General features: G+C 33.1%; 4 protein-coding genes across 6 annotated transcripts; 2 read left to right on the forward strand and 2 right to left on the reverse strand.

Annotated features, from left to right (window-relative positions):
* The first annotated feature begins 330 nt into the window (after positions 1–330).
* Positions 331–3,019, forward strand: LOC126851153 (uncharacterized protein CG4449). Of its 3 annotated transcripts, none has more exons than XM_050594819.1 (7): positions 331–499; positions 953–1,056; positions 1,211–1,265; positions 1,423–1,525; positions 1,791–1,988; positions 2,094–2,238; positions 2,318–3,019. In XM_050594819.1, exons 2-7 carry the CDS (start codon positions 987–989, stop codon positions 2,608–2,610), a joined length of 864 nt encoding a protein of 287 aa, XP_050450776.1. In that variant the 5' UTR covers positions 331–499; positions 953–986; the 3' UTR covers positions 2,611–3,019. The 3 variants fall into 3 exon arrangements, with proteins under 3 accessions (XP_050450776.1, XP_050450774.1, XP_050450775.1); XM_050594817.1 differs by having other exon boundaries at positions 335–499; positions 1,423–1,591; XM_050594818.1 differs by lacking the exon at positions 331–499 and adding an exon at positions 607–692 and having other exon boundaries at positions 1,423–1,591.
* On the reverse strand, positions 2,840–5,676 carry LOC126851173 (V-type proton ATPase subunit E). Its single transcript, XM_050594848.1, has 5 exons — positions 5,504–5,676; positions 4,749–4,927; positions 4,395–4,563; positions 4,125–4,308; positions 2,840–3,891 (listed from the first exon to the last, which is right to left on the reverse strand). Exons 1-5 carry the CDS (start codon positions 5,534–5,536, stop codon positions 3,773–3,775), a joined length of 684 nt encoding a protein of 227 aa, XP_050450805.1. The 5' UTR covers positions 5,537–5,676; the 3' UTR covers positions 2,840–3,772.
* A 136-nt stretch (positions 5,677–5,812) lies between these two features.
* On the forward strand, positions 5,813–9,390 carry LOC126851134 (parafibromin). Its single transcript, XM_050594785.1, has 4 exons — positions 5,813–5,957; positions 6,753–8,023; positions 8,482–8,623; positions 8,897–9,390. The coding sequence occupies exons 1-4, from the start codon at positions 5,827–5,829 to the stop codon at positions 8,931–8,933; spliced, it is 1,581 nt and encodes a 526-aa protein (XP_050450742.1). The 5' UTR covers positions 5,813–5,826; the 3' UTR covers positions 8,934–9,390.
* A 162-nt stretch (positions 9,391–9,552) lies between these two features.
* On the reverse strand, positions 9,553–14,911 carry LOC126851172 (doublesex- and mab-3-related transcription factor 3-like). Its single transcript, XM_050594847.1, has 3 exons — positions 14,533–14,911; positions 11,749–12,000; positions 9,553–11,623 (listed from the first exon to the last, which is right to left on the reverse strand). The coding sequence occupies exons 1-3, from the start codon at positions 14,740–14,742 to the stop codon at positions 10,940–10,942; spliced, it is 1,146 nt and encodes a 381-aa protein (XP_050450804.1). The 5' UTR covers positions 14,743–14,911; the 3' UTR covers positions 9,553–10,939.
* Between the last annotated feature and the right edge of the window lie 128 nt (positions 14,912–15,039).

Raw genomic sequence — 15,039 nt, forward strand, 5'->3', positions numbered from 1 at the left:
GACTCAATCATGTAGATATTTCATTTCACGCAAAAAGAGGTGATGCTGAATCCCTCATGAAAAAAATAATAAAAAACAAAAAAATAATATATCTTCTATTATAAATAAATAAATATTACAATTTATAAATAAAAATAATAAAATTTTACTATTTTGCTTCTATTTAATATATTTTATATATATATATATATATATATATATATATATATATATATATATATATATATATAATTAAAGCATTACATATACAGTAATAAAAAATATAAATAATTTATAAGCGTTTTAAAGCACTCTGAACAACATCAGAGTACAAGCCTGTAAAAAATCGATCATGTGACAAAAAGTGTACATGCGTATAGCGCATGTAAGCTTCTTCCTGTACCTCTGTCTATCTTGTGTATTTTATTTTCACGATTTCTTAAATCCGTGTTTATTCATTTTCTGATGTTCAAGTGCAATTAATCCATCTAGGAGCAAACGAATATCTAGCACAAGAAAAGTATATTTATTCTTCATTTTCTCTTTATATAATATTACTTGTATAATATTTCCTCTAATCTATAATCATTTAAATTTATCTTTTGAAATTTGTTTGGAATTTTAGTTTGCATTATTTCTTAAGACGAGGATATCGAAAGCTGCGCTTTTTTTTCAACTCTTGCTACTTCTCTTATGACAAAGACATAGATTAGGTTAGATTAATGTTAGAATTCGAATTTTCAGCAAATCTTGTTGTTGAAAATATTATAGTAATTACGATAAACTGACATATTTGTTTTAAGTTTATTATTTTGAAATAATAGAAGGAATTGATACAATTGATATTTTTCAATTTTTGATATCATATGTTTACAGTATTTGATTTCTTACAAAAGTTACATTTGACTGATAATAATGAGATTTCTATGAATACATCTTTTATTATTTTGTATCTGAATTATTTATTTTTCAGGAAGCTATATATTTAAATTATATGAATATTCATAATGGATAACATGACAGATAACTCTTCGGATGAGGATGATCCATATGCAAATTTTGCTGGCCGTTTGAAAGGTAATATTTTCTTTTTATTTATGAATCCACATGTACTTGTAAGATTACAAAAGGCAACTATGTGAAATGTTATATTAAAGTTAAGATCTATATATAATATTTTGAATATATTAGGATATGTAGTTTTTATGCAATATGATATTTCTATTTTCAGCATTAAAAGAAAAACGAGAGATACTTTCTGGAGAGATAGAAAATTTTTCCATCGAGTATGTATTTAAAAAAATTGTGTGAAAATTTATTATTTGAAATATACTTAGCTAATATGATATAGAAGAGGAAAAGGGGGGAGGACTAGACAGAATATATATTGCAATTTTAATATCATATGAAAAATATCTATAATTATTTACTTTATTTTGTTAGCATTAAACAGCAAAAAAATGATGATGAAGTGACTGGCAAAGAAATAAATGGTAAAGAAACAAACCATGATGATATACAAATACAAAGAATACAAAGGAGGATGGTAAGAAGTAAAAGAAATAAAGGTATTACTACTCGTGCTACTGGGGGAAGGGTAACTAGGGGAAGGGTAATATTTTTTTCATATTTATATGTATATGTACTATTTACTTTTTCAGCTTTCAAGTTTTTGATAATTATTGACATAAGTTTTTCAAACTTTAATTTTAAAAATAAATATATTTATATCATGTGTAAAATATGTCAAAATATATAAGAAGTATATATATATAATTGATTTTCATATTTAATACATCAATATATTTCAGCATCCACCAGTTGATGATTTAGAATATGATGTGGAAATTGTTTCATTGGAAGAAAAACATAAATCAATTCCTGAAATCTGTAATAATGATGTAATTGCATTGTCAGATGATGAAGTTTTCATCAAAGATGATAATTATGAGATGAATATTAAAGTATTTTGGAGATCAAACAGAATTGATCGTTTAAATATGCGTAGAGTATGTATGTTGATTATCAGTTCATAACATATTCTTGTGTCATCTTATGCATTTTGTAAATATCTTTCCATAAATTAAATAATCATTAAATTTTCCTTTTTATAGCATGACAATTTTCAAGAAGTTTTCCAATATTATGCTGATTTAGAGAAAGTTTCTGTCAATGAAATTCTAATCATGAAGAAGGATAAAATTGTTAATCATACTGATACTCCAGCATCGCTCAAACTTTCAGTTATAGATATACTTGGTATAAACGAATTATCGGTTTTGTAACAACAATGATAATAATAATAATAATAATATAATTGTTTCGCATTTATGTGCAGATGGTGGGATAGTGGACCCAAGTATGAATACATTGTCAGAGGATAAAAATAACGACAACGACGATATATGTACTATTAAAGTACAGACGGCTAACAAAAAGCAATCGTTGATTATTCCACTTAAAAAGGATCAACAATTTAAGACACTGTTCTCTAATTGTGCCGAGAAACTTGGAATAAAAGAGAGTAACTTGAAGTTTTATTTTGATGGAGAACAGATAAGGCCAATTGATACTCCGGAATTATTAGATCTCGAAGGAGAAGCATGTATCGATCTTCATATCTCTACATAATATGTAATAAAATCAAATCTTTTATACAATTTAGCAAATCTTATATAACTTTCTTGCTCGCAATCGTCGTTTGCATTATATATCATATTATTATCTTATTTTATTATACAAGTAAATCATATCAATTGCAAAAATATACAAACCTCAATCTAGTAGAACAAAGAATATAAATCGATTTTTCAGATAAATATCAAACTGCATTTAAATGCATTAAATTATCAACAATAAATTTTAAGCAGATTTCAAGATTTTTTTATTTATTTGTGCATACTGCGATGAATTGTGTATATGTATAATACGAAACGTAGTACCTACTAGTTTTGCAAGAGTATATGATGAGTCTAGGTTCAAGAATATGTAACAAATGAATATAGTATTGCAGCAAATAAAAATATTGGATAATTATATACACATATTTATGTATAATTATTTGCTATATGCCATAAATTTAAAATATATATCAATTCGATGTTGCGTTGCATTATACTCTTGTAGAACTACTCTTCAAAGATACTTTGATACATCAACAATTAATAATTTACTCATAATTAATACATTATTATATTTATACATAATGTACATGATAACATACTGATATGTTCTACATGTATATAAATGTGTATCATATTTATATACATATAAAGCACATTCCATACTTTGTATGATACTGCATAATATACTGACTGTTTTACATTCTTTTTGCAAGCGCTATTCATTTTAACATAAGCAGCCAGAAACATCGATTATTACCATTAATATATATCTCACGTTAACATTCCTAACCGACTGAAAACTGACAAAGTACACTTTGTTTTATTTATGAACACCGATTTTTAACAGGTAATTTTAATAATTGATATAACAGTATCTTAACAATGAAATATTTGATATATCGCTATACACATTTTACATGATTACCTGTTTAGAGTAAAGAATAGGCAAGATGAAAAAATAAAAGGAAGAGTGATATACAATTTACGACTATTAAAATGATAAATATTGCACAATAATCCATTAAATATTTTCATCGAAAATATCAAACAAAGAATTTCATTAAAGATATTGTACTAATTTTATTCTACACAATATTTGATAATGTGATAACAATCTGCTGTTAAATGGGAATGTTTTGGAGAGTTTCATAACTGTCGAAGAAAATAATTTAATCGGTAAATTTACGATTAGGATTAGAACCGAATAGAGCGGAACGGATTTCGGGTATCAACTGTTGCGCTATCAGCTCCAATCTGGTTTCCAGAGTATTACTAATCTTTATGCGTCCTACAAAATAATTAAAGATTATTTCATGTATCAATGTACATGATAATTAATTAACGCAAAATATGCAATAATGCCAAATATATAATTATTTTATTAAAATACGTTTTAAGCAAAGAATTAAGCAAAAATTACTGTTTAAATTTATATAACACATTACAAATATTTTTTGCATTATTTCTGCAGTGATTACTAATTTTATGATCATTGCGATAAAAACTTTTAAATGTAATTACCTTTAGATGCTAATAATTCTACACCTCCACAGCCTTCATTGGGTAAGAAATTATCAGTATCAATTTTTAGGATAACATCCTTCTTAGTCTTCTCCTTAAACTCTTGCTGAATAGTGTCAAAAAGAGATTCCACGAGAGGTATGTCAATTTGACGAATACGAAGGGTAACATTTGATTCTGTTAGCTGCAAATTTATATTATACCTTGGAGATAATAAAAAATTTTAATAGTATAACAAAGTATAACAATTTAAAATTATAGAAATATTACTTGAAAGAGGCCTTGGATGATTAACAGCCGAAGAATTTCCCTATATTGCGCAGTGTTATGAGTTACTTCCCCTAATCTCTTTCTAGCTTCGTCAAGAACATTGCGTACATGATCTTCACGCACTTTTAGAGCTTTCAATCGGGCTTGGTTAAGCATGTTTGAAGATTGTCTAAGAGAATGAAAATATAAATATAAGAGTACAGCAATATATTAGAGACCACTTAATAATGTTGATAAGTTTTAAAAAAATTGGTAAAAAAATTAAATTTTTTTCAATTTTTTAAAATTATATATAGATTATATAAATTATATATAGATTAATTTAATATAAATCGATTATATATTTTCTTATACATACATCTTTTTTGAAGTTCAACTTGTTTTTCTTTTTTCTCATAATATTCCATGATCTTAAGACGCTGCTGTTGCACCAGACGTCCCTTCTCAATATTAAATTCTTCTTCTGCTTTGGCATCTATTTCTTCTGCCTTTTCATTGGCTTCTTGTTCTATGAAAGCCATCATATGTTTGATCTGTAATATATAATTTTTCCTTTAAAGAATCATTATTATAATATATAAAATTTAATGTTTGCAAATCTTTTCAATAGACTTTAATATCTAATCTTTTTTATATATAATAAATTAGATAAAAATATATATTTTTCAAATCATATGTAATAGTCAAAAGTTTTCATCCTGTTTGATTGTTATATAAAAATAGATATCCAAAAATTGTAGGGACATTTAAACATGCGTGTAAAAAAAAAATACAAAATTTTTTTCGAGCAAACGCCAGCTGCTGTCAAAGTTTTACAAAAGATCATTTATTGATCCGATTTTTCTCTAAAAGCCACACAAGCTTATTCCACTTTCTGTTTTTGATTTATACAAGATATAATTTAAAAAGTTATGAAACCAATACCTATATAATGTATACAGGTATCTTGAAAAACATTGAGACACATATTTAATGAAAAATAGTATAGCATAGCACAATAACAAATATTCATAAAGATATTAATAGAGCATGAGAATATATATGATATTCTCTACAAGTACTTTAGAGAGACAGAATCGAAAAAGAATAATGAAGATTTCTTTATTAACCTGCTTCTGGACATCCGCGTCGCTGAGTGCCATGGTGAATCCGTGTGTTTCCTTCTCGAAAATTCGTGCAAAGAAATTCGTCGACAGCTACACGATCGAGAGAAACTCGTTCAAGAGAAGTCAAGTCAACGCCTATGACGGCACGTCAATTCTCGCGTAACGTCGGTCATATGACCCGAAATGTGACCGTCGTTCCAAAACGCACACGCGAAACGTGACAGCGCGATCTCGTTGTGCGAGTGCGCCTTTACGTTCGACGAACGCCAACGCCCTCCCGCGATTGCGGCCAAAGTGTCGAATATACATCAGATCAGTTCGCGATCATGGCGGATCCGTTGAGTCTGCTGAGGCAGTACAATGTCAATAAGAAGGAGATAATCGAACGCGAGAATCAGATTATATTCGGCGAGTTCTCTTGGCCGAAAAACGTCAAGACCAATTATCTGACATACGGGTGAGTATTTGTCCGATTAATGTCGAAATTATTTGTCGCGCGGTCGCAATCTGCGTGCTCGACTTCCATCTTTAAAGGAAGGACAGGAGAGGGAATGAGGGTGGATAGAAAGGGAAGGAACGAACTTGAATATGATAGCCCCTGAAATGATAAACAAATGCAATTTGATAATAGGATCAAATTACAAAGTGGGTTAAAGTCGGAAATTATATTAAAAACGAACGTATATTTTAAAGCATTTGCAGTTTTTTTGTTTTTTTTTTCAAAGCGTTTTCTTTTAAAATTTGAATCTTGAGATATAGAACTTTAAAAATCCCTATATATAGAACTTGTATTTTTTTTCATTGTTCTCTATATTTTTTGGATCAAGTTTTAATTCTCTTTTTTATAATTTTTAGATAATTGTAAAGTGTATCTAATTTGAATTTTTCTTTTACTTTAGTTATTGCAAGTCTTTATTGCGAGACCACTTATTTTAAAATAAAAATACAAAATTTCTATTTCTTTACGTCTGCTCTCTTTTTAATTTACAATAAAAACTAAATTAGTATTAAGTTATTAATACATCTTAACATTTTAGCTTCTGATGCATGTCTACAATTGAAAGTTAAACATATATTTATAGAAAAAGTTATATCAAAAGTCAGGTTATATATTTATATTTTATTTAAGGGAATATTTAAAGGAATACAGAGAGAAACGTTAAGCGGAGAGAAATATTAATAATGAAAATTTATTTGTACATATTGCACAATCTTCTGCTCAAGAGACATTAACATTTCTTTTTCTTTTTAGATCCGGAAAGGAAGGCACGCCTAAAGAATATTATACCCTCGAGTGCCTTTTATTCCTGCTCAAACATGTTCAGCTCACACATCCAGTATATGTGCGACAAGCGGCCGCGGAAAACATTCCGGTGGTGCGTCGACCTGACAGAAAAGACTTGCTGGCGTATCTCAATGGCGAGACCGCTACGTCAGCCGCCATAGATAAATCGGCACCGTTGGAGATCCCGACGCAAGTGAAACGAGCCGCCGAGGATGGCTTGGAGAGCGGTTCGTCGAAGAAACCTCGTTTCGAGGAGACCCATGTACAGAAAGTGAAGGAACAACTGGCCGCGCGTCTAGATGCTCCTAAAGAAGCCTCGGTTACCGTCGACAACATTAAATCGCTCTCGGAAGCGATGTCGGTGGAAAAGATCGCCGCGATTAAGGCGAAACGCTTGGCGAAGAAACGCACCACTATCAAGGAAAACGATGACATCGGTATGGGTTCGGATCTGCGTGTGATCCTCGACATGGATGTGGACGACACCAAAGACATCGTGTCGCGCGAGCGACAATGGCGAACCCGCGCCACGATTCTGCAGAGTAGCGGCAAGATTTTCGCGAAAAACATCTTCGCGATTCTCCAAAGTATCAAGGCGCGTGAGGAAGGCCGGCAAAAAGGCCCGGCCGTGCCCACACCGATGGTGACGCCTCGTTCGACGCCCATGCGACCCCTGCCCCAGCCGGCCGTGTACAATCGTTACGATCAGGAACGTTTCATCCGGCAGAAGGAGGAAACGGAGGGCTTTAAAATCGACACCATGGGTACGTATCATGGCATGACGCTGAAATCCGTGACCGAAGGTACAAATCCTGCCGTGAGGAAACCACCGACCAATCCATCTAGCACGCCGACTTCCGGTTTGTTGCCGACATCTGCCGCTAAACTGACGCCCCAGCAAGCCGCGCAGAACAAACGACCTAGTCGGACACCCATCATCATCATCCCTAGCGCTAATACGTCCCTCATCACTATGTACAACGCCAAGGATATTCTTCAAGATTTGAAATATATTAGTAATGAGGACAAACGGGCGCAGGGTTGTAAACGTGAAAATGAGGTGCTTCTTCAACGGCGTAAGGAAGGTGGCCTAACTGTACCATACCGGGTGGTTGACAATCCGCAAAAGCTCACGAATGCTGATTGGGAAAGGGTCGTCGCCGTATTCGTCATGGGACCAGCATGGCAATTCAAGGGTTGGCCGTTTGATGGCAATCCTGTGGAAATCTTTTCGAAAAGTATGTATTCAATATTTTTCTTTTCATAGAATTATAAATAACAAATTAGTTGGATTAAATTTTATTACATTGCGAAGGCTACATTAAATACACAAGCTCTTGGAATTTTTTTTCAGAACGAGAAAAATATATATATATATACATATATCAATATTTTGTTCTGAATCAATATTTCATTATGCTCAAAAGTTTAGAATCCTGTAATAACGAAAAAAAAGTTTAATCAACTTTACTTGCCAATATTCTAAATATATATATATGCATAATTTTTTATTTTAATGTTTTTGTTTAAATACAGAGTGTTAATAAATAAATATCGATATCTTCAATAAAATAATTATATCTACATAATAAAAATATAATTTTATTTAAAATAATAGGATACTTCTCAAACCTTTGAGCAATAGTAATATCGTATTTTGTATGCAAGCATAATATTATCCTTCTTCTGTTTACAGTATGCGCATTTCACTTGAAATATGATGAGATGAGACTGGACGCGAATGTAGCACGTTGGGCAGTCACGGTGATCGAATTGAGCCGGACAAAGAGGCACTTGGACAGAGCGGCGTTAATGATATTTTGGGAACATCTCGATAAGTGAGTACCTTATTTATTTCTTATCACGTATACACACATACGCGCGCGCACGCGTATTAAATTTAAATATAATTTTATATCTGAAATTTTCGATTAAGCTGATATTAATTCTCTGCTTATTATTACTATTTTATTAATTTAGTATAATTAATATTTTATATTAATATTTTAAATTTCTTTGTAATTTTATATGAGTAATATTTTTTACATGTGTAGAAAGCTACACATTTATATTGTTATACTCCAAATTTAAGATAAATTCTTTCTTTACAGACATATGATCAAGAACAAGCCGCATCTTCGTTTCTGAATCCTACCGATACATGATTCAGACTCGTATGTGTGTTCTCAATATTTTTTAGATATTTTCATAAAGAGTTGTGTACATACGATTCGAAAGAAATGTAACATATATATGTATATGTATATCTACATAAATATAAATGCGTATCATAATGCGAAATCGAATTGAGTTTAATCGACGTCGGTAACGTAATTATGAATAACTACGTTATTTGATAATTATCATTTAACGAAGGAAAAATAATTCGTTTTTGAAGTGTAATTTTTTAGACTGTAATCTAGTAGCGAATCTCGATCTGTTTATCGTTTGTAATCGGCTTATCTGCCGAGATTTATCATCCTATTTGTGATTTAATACATATTCTGCCGCGGCATATAGATTTTTCATAGCATATATCGATTATAATTAGCGCGAACTGATGTGCCTGTTATTGATAATTAATAAAACATCGAGTTAAGCATTCTATTCTTGGTTGAGAATGTAAAGGTTGTGTGTGATATGTGGTCTTGGAGAATCTACCTACCTATCCATCCATTAACGAGAACTATCACGTCAATATTGAAAAAAATATAATGAATAATTTTTACAACTTCTGCCCACGCAAAATGCGAAATAGAAATTTAATCAATTAGTCTGACATATCGCGTAAAAACGGGAGTTGACTCTTTGGAATGATTAATCGTATGAATCAAATTTATCTGAAAAGCATATTTGCGTTGTCTTTAAAACTGTTAGACGGAAACGCGAAAATATAGTTTCTATTTCCTTTATTTTGTTATTACATTGTTATTTATACGATTAAAATTGCATCCAATTATTTTTAAGACTACAAAAAATTAATATTTTTCGGGAGACATATTTATTACTCGGGCGCGATATAACGTAAGCCGTGTAAAAAATATATGTATATATAAATTATATGTGGAAAACGTACGCAAAAAATTATTTATTTACCGTTTCAATGGAAAAATTAATATTCTTTGCACGAGCGAACCTTCACATTCGTATTTTGATTCAGTAGTTTGATTCAGATTCGAAGAATTTTAATTTTAACGACGACGTTGACTGTAAATGAACCGTAATTAACTCGCATTCAAAATGTCAAGTCCATTCAGGTATTAAGCTAGGTATTAAGCGCTAAATGCAGTCATTCACAATTTTTAGTTTTGTTTGTAAAAAGATCGAATGTAGTATAAAAAGCATAAAAAAAGTTGTGAAGTGATGAAAAATGATGACGAAAAGTTGTCTCGACTGATTTTTCAAGCGAGCAGGTGGATTACATTTCAATGGTCGATAGCGAGATTAAATTTCTTCGCGCGTGCTTTGTAATTCGAAACACGATGCCGCGGAGATCTCCCCGAGGGAGAAAAGATGAGATGAGAGGAATAAGAGGGGAGGTGGAGGAAACGGCACAGCGTAGCGTATTTTCTCTTTGCTTCTAAAACCAAAGCCAAAGTAAATCGCTCGCGGCGCGGTACGATTGACCAAGCGGCGTTGTTTATACGCGATGGTGGATCGAATATTTCTAACTAGATTACCGCCGCCCTATTACTTCGACAAATACGACGAATTTACCCCCAATGGTATCTTCGCTGCGATTCCACCCCTATTGTTCGAAAGTTCGGCGATCGCTGCGCGTTTCTTTTCAATTATTGCGTTGTTTCCTCTTTCTCCTGCGCAGAAAATTGGATAATGTCGGTTCTTCTTTTGCACAATAGACTATAAAAATCAATTGATAACGAAATCATATATACCAACATATATCTAAACCTTCACCCTTTTTTTTATATCTTTCTAATGTGATTATCATTTTTCAATTAAAAAAAGAACACAAGTTTTCTAAACACGACCAAAAAATTATGATAAGTTTTAACTCGTTATATATTTTTTTCAGTTTTATGACATCAGGCTTTCTTTAACGAAGTCAACATCAAGAGATTTCCTTCTCCAACGATCCCAGATAAATATCTCTCTCTTCTATCTCCAATTGTCTTCTCATCCAGACAAGATGTTCATGCAAATTTGTAATTGCACTGCGCACAATTCGGCTGCACACAAGGGAGTCCTGGCAATACAGCGGGCGGCAGATGATGCAGGATGCTGGCTGATCTAGCTGCTGACAATCGGTCTGCCGCCACTTGAGCACACAAATGCGCGTCTCTCAATTGTTGCACGGGAGTAAAATAATTATTATAACGAAAATTTAATGCGACGGCCTCCTGAGGCTCCGCCGCGGTTTTCGTGATCGGCAGATCGGTACCCTTGGCGAATTGCTCTGCGGTCGGCAGGATGTTCAACAGACAGTAACCCGCGTCCCCGTAGACGTTTCTGGACAAGCTGGTATAGATTGGTGCCAGCATCGTGCCGGAAATCGATTGCTGTTGTTCTCCAGCACCGCTGTCGACACTGATCGTCGTCTGCGGAGGTCGAAAGGCCGAAGACGCGTGACCGATACCGGTCGACATCGCTGGCTCAACGATACCCAGATTGTCACTCGCAAAGTACTCGATTGCTTTCAGCAAATCCTGGCCACAGCGTTGCAGCACCAATTGCAAAACCGACAGCTTGGTGTTTGGAAAGAGGCGAGCTAGAGTTTCCACGGAGGTCTGGGACACCGGGATGGACTGCTTGGAGCTCTCCAGCTTGCTGGTATCGAAGAGGAGGCTTTTGGATTTCGAACAGTTTTCCAAGTCGTCCTAAGTTATGAGAGATATAATTATGGAGAATCGTGTTTGCATGTATAATGATATTTAATTAACAAACTGGATTGACGCGCGACTTGAGTGTATCTTGATTTTGTAATATTATGTTTTATACGCACAGAATAATTTTGAAGACGAGAAGTATCGTTGGTCGACACACATGGAAGATCCTTCGAATCCTCGGAAATTTTATCGAGCTTCTTCGAAGCAGGAATTGCATCTTCATTTTGATCCAATGTCGATTTTGGCTCCGTTACGGACATTCCAAAGATCTTCCCCGGCGGAAGTCGATCGAGCTTCTGTCCAGTCGCTACCTTTGCCATTTTAAGGGCGATCGCGTCTTCGGCAGCCTGCTGTCTCTTTAGGGCAACCTTGTCACGAAAGTAGCTGTTTTAATTTATCTCGAATGGAAAAATTTAAATTATAAAATAAAACCAAACACGTGGTAATGACTTTAACAATACACAATGTTAAAAAATAAAAATAAAAAGCAAATAAGAGTCAAGCGCGGATGTGTATTACAAAAATAGTTTATTAAAAATTCATTTTTTGACTCTTATTTGCTTTTTATTAAAAAAAAAGTAATTAAAAAAGGTTTAAAAACCTTTTACTTGTAATAAAAAAAATTATAATATTAAAAATATTTTATTAATTCCAGTAATATATATATATATATATATATATATATATATATATATATATATATATATGACATATTTATTCAATTAAAATATAAATTGTAATTGAAAAATTAAATTATAAATTATAATATAAATTATAATTGAAATATATTATAAACAAACAAATTTTTAAATATCACATTGTAACAAGATATACTTTTTTTCAGATTGAGAAATTGATTATAGAGGAGTAAAATAATGAAGAGATTGGAATGAATAAAAATATGATATGATATTGATCTGCGGTTCTATATGCTATAATTAATATGGAGAAATACGTCGTACATATAAACCTTTATATAGCGATTGAATCGTGATGGATCGTGACTGTGCTCGACTTATAAATGGACCCATCGCTTATGTACGGGGCGCATTTACCGCGCTGTTATTCCAAGCTGGACCACCCGCAATAATCTTTCACGTCGCTGATGCCGAGAGAATCTACTAACCGCTTCTTCGTTCCATTTTCTCCAATCTCGCTCGATCATTGAAAGATATAACTATCCGATTTCATTCGGCCAGTGAGTACACACATCGCCACATGTTCTTTCCAACTCGCTACAATATAGCATTTGCTACAAAGTCTTATGTACAGAATATGCTCCAATGAATCATGCTAATAATATAATTTAATAATATAAAAAATATTAATATATTTATTAATGTAATAGAATATATAATATATTAATATAACACTTATAATATGTGTATACGTGTGTTATATTAATAGCATCTTATAATTCTCACATTATTTCTTATCATATGAAAGAATGTATTTCACCCTTTAAAGGATATAGGGTCTGTCATGAATTTTTGGCGAAACTCTTTACATTGCAAAAAAAGAAACGTAAATTCTATAAGCATTGTTCGTTTATGTAGAGTATTCAGTAAGTACCCTCAGTATAATTCCGATAATATTACTTCTCCAAGTAATATTACGGTCGCGTTAATCATCGGGGATTACGGGAGTTCGCGCGAAACTTTCGCGTGACAAAACCGCGCGCGGTTTACTCGGCTGTACACCGGTAATTATCGTTAGACGGATGATAACGGACGTGTTATTTTGTTTTTGACCGCAACCACCGCGGGGTTCTTCGCGCTCTGCGTCGACTATTTTCGTTTCAAGATACCGGGGGTGTTAGCGCGCGAACGCGCTTTACCGCATCGAGAGTCTCGCCGCAAACAAAGTATCGAGTGTCATAATGCCTATGCAAACAGAAATGAAACGCTATACCGAGCGTTAATGGATTTAATTTATCTCGCCGTCTCCCCCTCTGCCCCCATCCCTTGCCCCTGATCCCGTCCCCTTTCTCGAGGAGCCGGCGAGATGCATTATGCATACGATCATATTGCCAAATTCGAGATTGATGACATTGGCCATTATTCATTTGCGATTATTCTACCAGAGATCTGAAAAAAATTGTGATTTGAAGAGATGCTTTGAATTATTACAAATATTAATTTATTCGGTGATATCGAATGGAAATCAATTTTGTGATAACTGGAAAAAAGAGAGCGAGTGAAAAAAATTATAAAATCGATAGAAGGGAAAATAAAAATGAATTTTCATTCTCTTGTATAATAACGCATAATTCAAATATCTCTGCGTTGTGTATTTTATTAAAAATTGCAATTTACAGAATTAAAAGCAGAGAGGGCTCGCAACTTTTTTCCATCTGCTACGCGGTTTAGTTTTGCGATATCCTCATATTATCCTTTTTTTCGAAATAAATGAAGCAATCACAGCGTCAATTTAATTTCTCCTCTTTTTTTTTGCAAAAAAGAAACTATGCGCGAGATTTTCTTTCCAACATTGGCTCGACAATAACGAGCTCCGATCGGACATCTCTTTAAATATCGAGGGTGAATCGTGTAATAAAATATCGAAGGCGCGTTAATTACGCTCAACTGCGCGTGCAGCGAATTGACATTTTTCTTTCACATTTTCCTTACGCTATTCAAAGCGCAAAGATAACTCTCGCGCGTACTAAATTAGCGACTGCGAGAGAATAAAGCGAAAGATATATGAGAGACATTTCCTTACATTTGGGAATGATATCCATCTCGGATTTGACAGCGTTCGTAATTTTCTAATATATTGAAAAAAAAATTCAAATGTAAAAAAAATTATAGAAAATTATTTTTAAATTAATACAGGGATGGAAAAAGGATTGTTCGACCGTTTAATTTGGATTAAATTCTTTCTGGAGATCCTCGGCTTACCTGGGCTGCCATCACTCGCTGTCGTTCGGCGATCAGTGAACATTTGGGGCACAGGCATTCCCGGTAACGACATTCCCGCTTGTGACCCCGCAGCCACGAGATGAGACCATGATTTCTGCAACGAGCGCATTTCGGTCTCCTCTGTTTACCGTCCGTTCCCTCGTTGTTCTCGTTGTTCTCCGGCCTGTTCTTGCTCCTACCGCGAAGCATGGTGGTGTCCCACGCGATCAGTTTTTTTTTTTTTTAATTATTTGTGATCGTTCATATATAATGCACTCCTTTTCACACACGCGAAGAATCGGATAAATAGAATATGTCCGATTTCATTTTATTTATCTATACTCGCCGTTTTGATTTGATATCCCAAAAGTATTCGAACGATAGTATCCGTGCGTATCCGATTTTAAATTATTCGAAATTATTGATATGCAAGATTTTTTTGTGAATTGGTAATTGAAAATTGACAAATAAATTTTAATTATTTTAAGAAACTTTTAACAATTATTA

The sequence above is a fragment of the Cataglyphis hispanica genome, chromosome 7, assembly GCF_021464435.1.
Source record: "Cataglyphis hispanica isolate Lineage 1 chromosome 7, ULB_Chis1_1.0, whole genome shotgun sequence".
Classification (NCBI taxonomy): Eukaryota; Metazoa; Arthropoda; class Insecta; order Hymenoptera; family Formicidae; genus Cataglyphis; species Cataglyphis hispanica.

Excerpts from the sequence above, each read along its gene's own strand:
- LOC126851173 (XM_050594848.1), bottom strand. The coding sequence starts at position 5,536 with ATGGCACTCAGCGACGCGGATGTCCAGAAGCAG. Across the intron at positions 4,928-5,503 it reads ACGCGGATGTCCAGAAGCAG|ATCAAACATATGATGGCTTT; the intron begins GTTAATAAAGAA and ends TATATATTACAG. Across the intron at positions 4,309-4,394 it reads TCATCCAAGGCCTCTTTCAA|CTAACAGAATCAAATGTTAC; the intron begins GTAATATTTCTA and ends ATAAATTTGCAG.
- LOC126851153 (XM_050594817.1), top strand. The coding sequence starts at position 987 with ATGGATAACATGACAGATAACTCTTCGGATGAGGATGATCCATATGCA. Across the intron at positions 1,989-2,093 it reads ATCGTTTAAATATGCGTAGA|CATGACAATTTTCAAGAAGT; the intron begins GTATGTATGTTG and ends TCCTTTTTATAG. Across the intron at positions 2,239-2,317 it reads TTCAGTTATAGATATACTTG|ATGGTGGGATAGTGGACCCA; the intron begins GTATAAACGAAT and ends ATTTATGTGCAG.
- LOC126851172 (XM_050594847.1), bottom strand. The coding sequence starts at position 14,742 with ATGCTTCGCGGTAGGAGCAAGAACAGGCCGGAGAACAACGAGAACAAC. Across the intron at positions 12,001-14,532 it reads AGCGAGTGATGGCAGCCCAG|GTTGCCCTAAAGAGACAGCA; the intron begins GTAAGCCGAGGA and ends TTTCGTGACAAG. Across the intron at positions 11,624-11,748 it reads CTCGTCTTCAAAATTATTCT|GACGACTTGGAAAACTGTTC; the intron begins GTGCGTATAAAA and ends CTCATAACTTAG.
- LOC126851134 (XM_050594785.1), top strand. The coding sequence starts at position 5,827 with ATGGCGGATCCGTTGAGTCTGCTGAGGCAGTACAATGTCAATAAGAAG. Across the intron at positions 5,958-6,752 it reads ACCAATTATCTGACATACGG|ATCCGGAAAGGAAGGCACGC; the intron begins GTGAGTATTTGT and ends TTTTCTTTTTAG. Across the intron at positions 8,024-8,481 it reads TGTGGAAATCTTTTCGAAAA|TATGCGCATTTCACTTGAAA; the intron begins GTATGTATTCAA and ends TTCTGTTTACAG.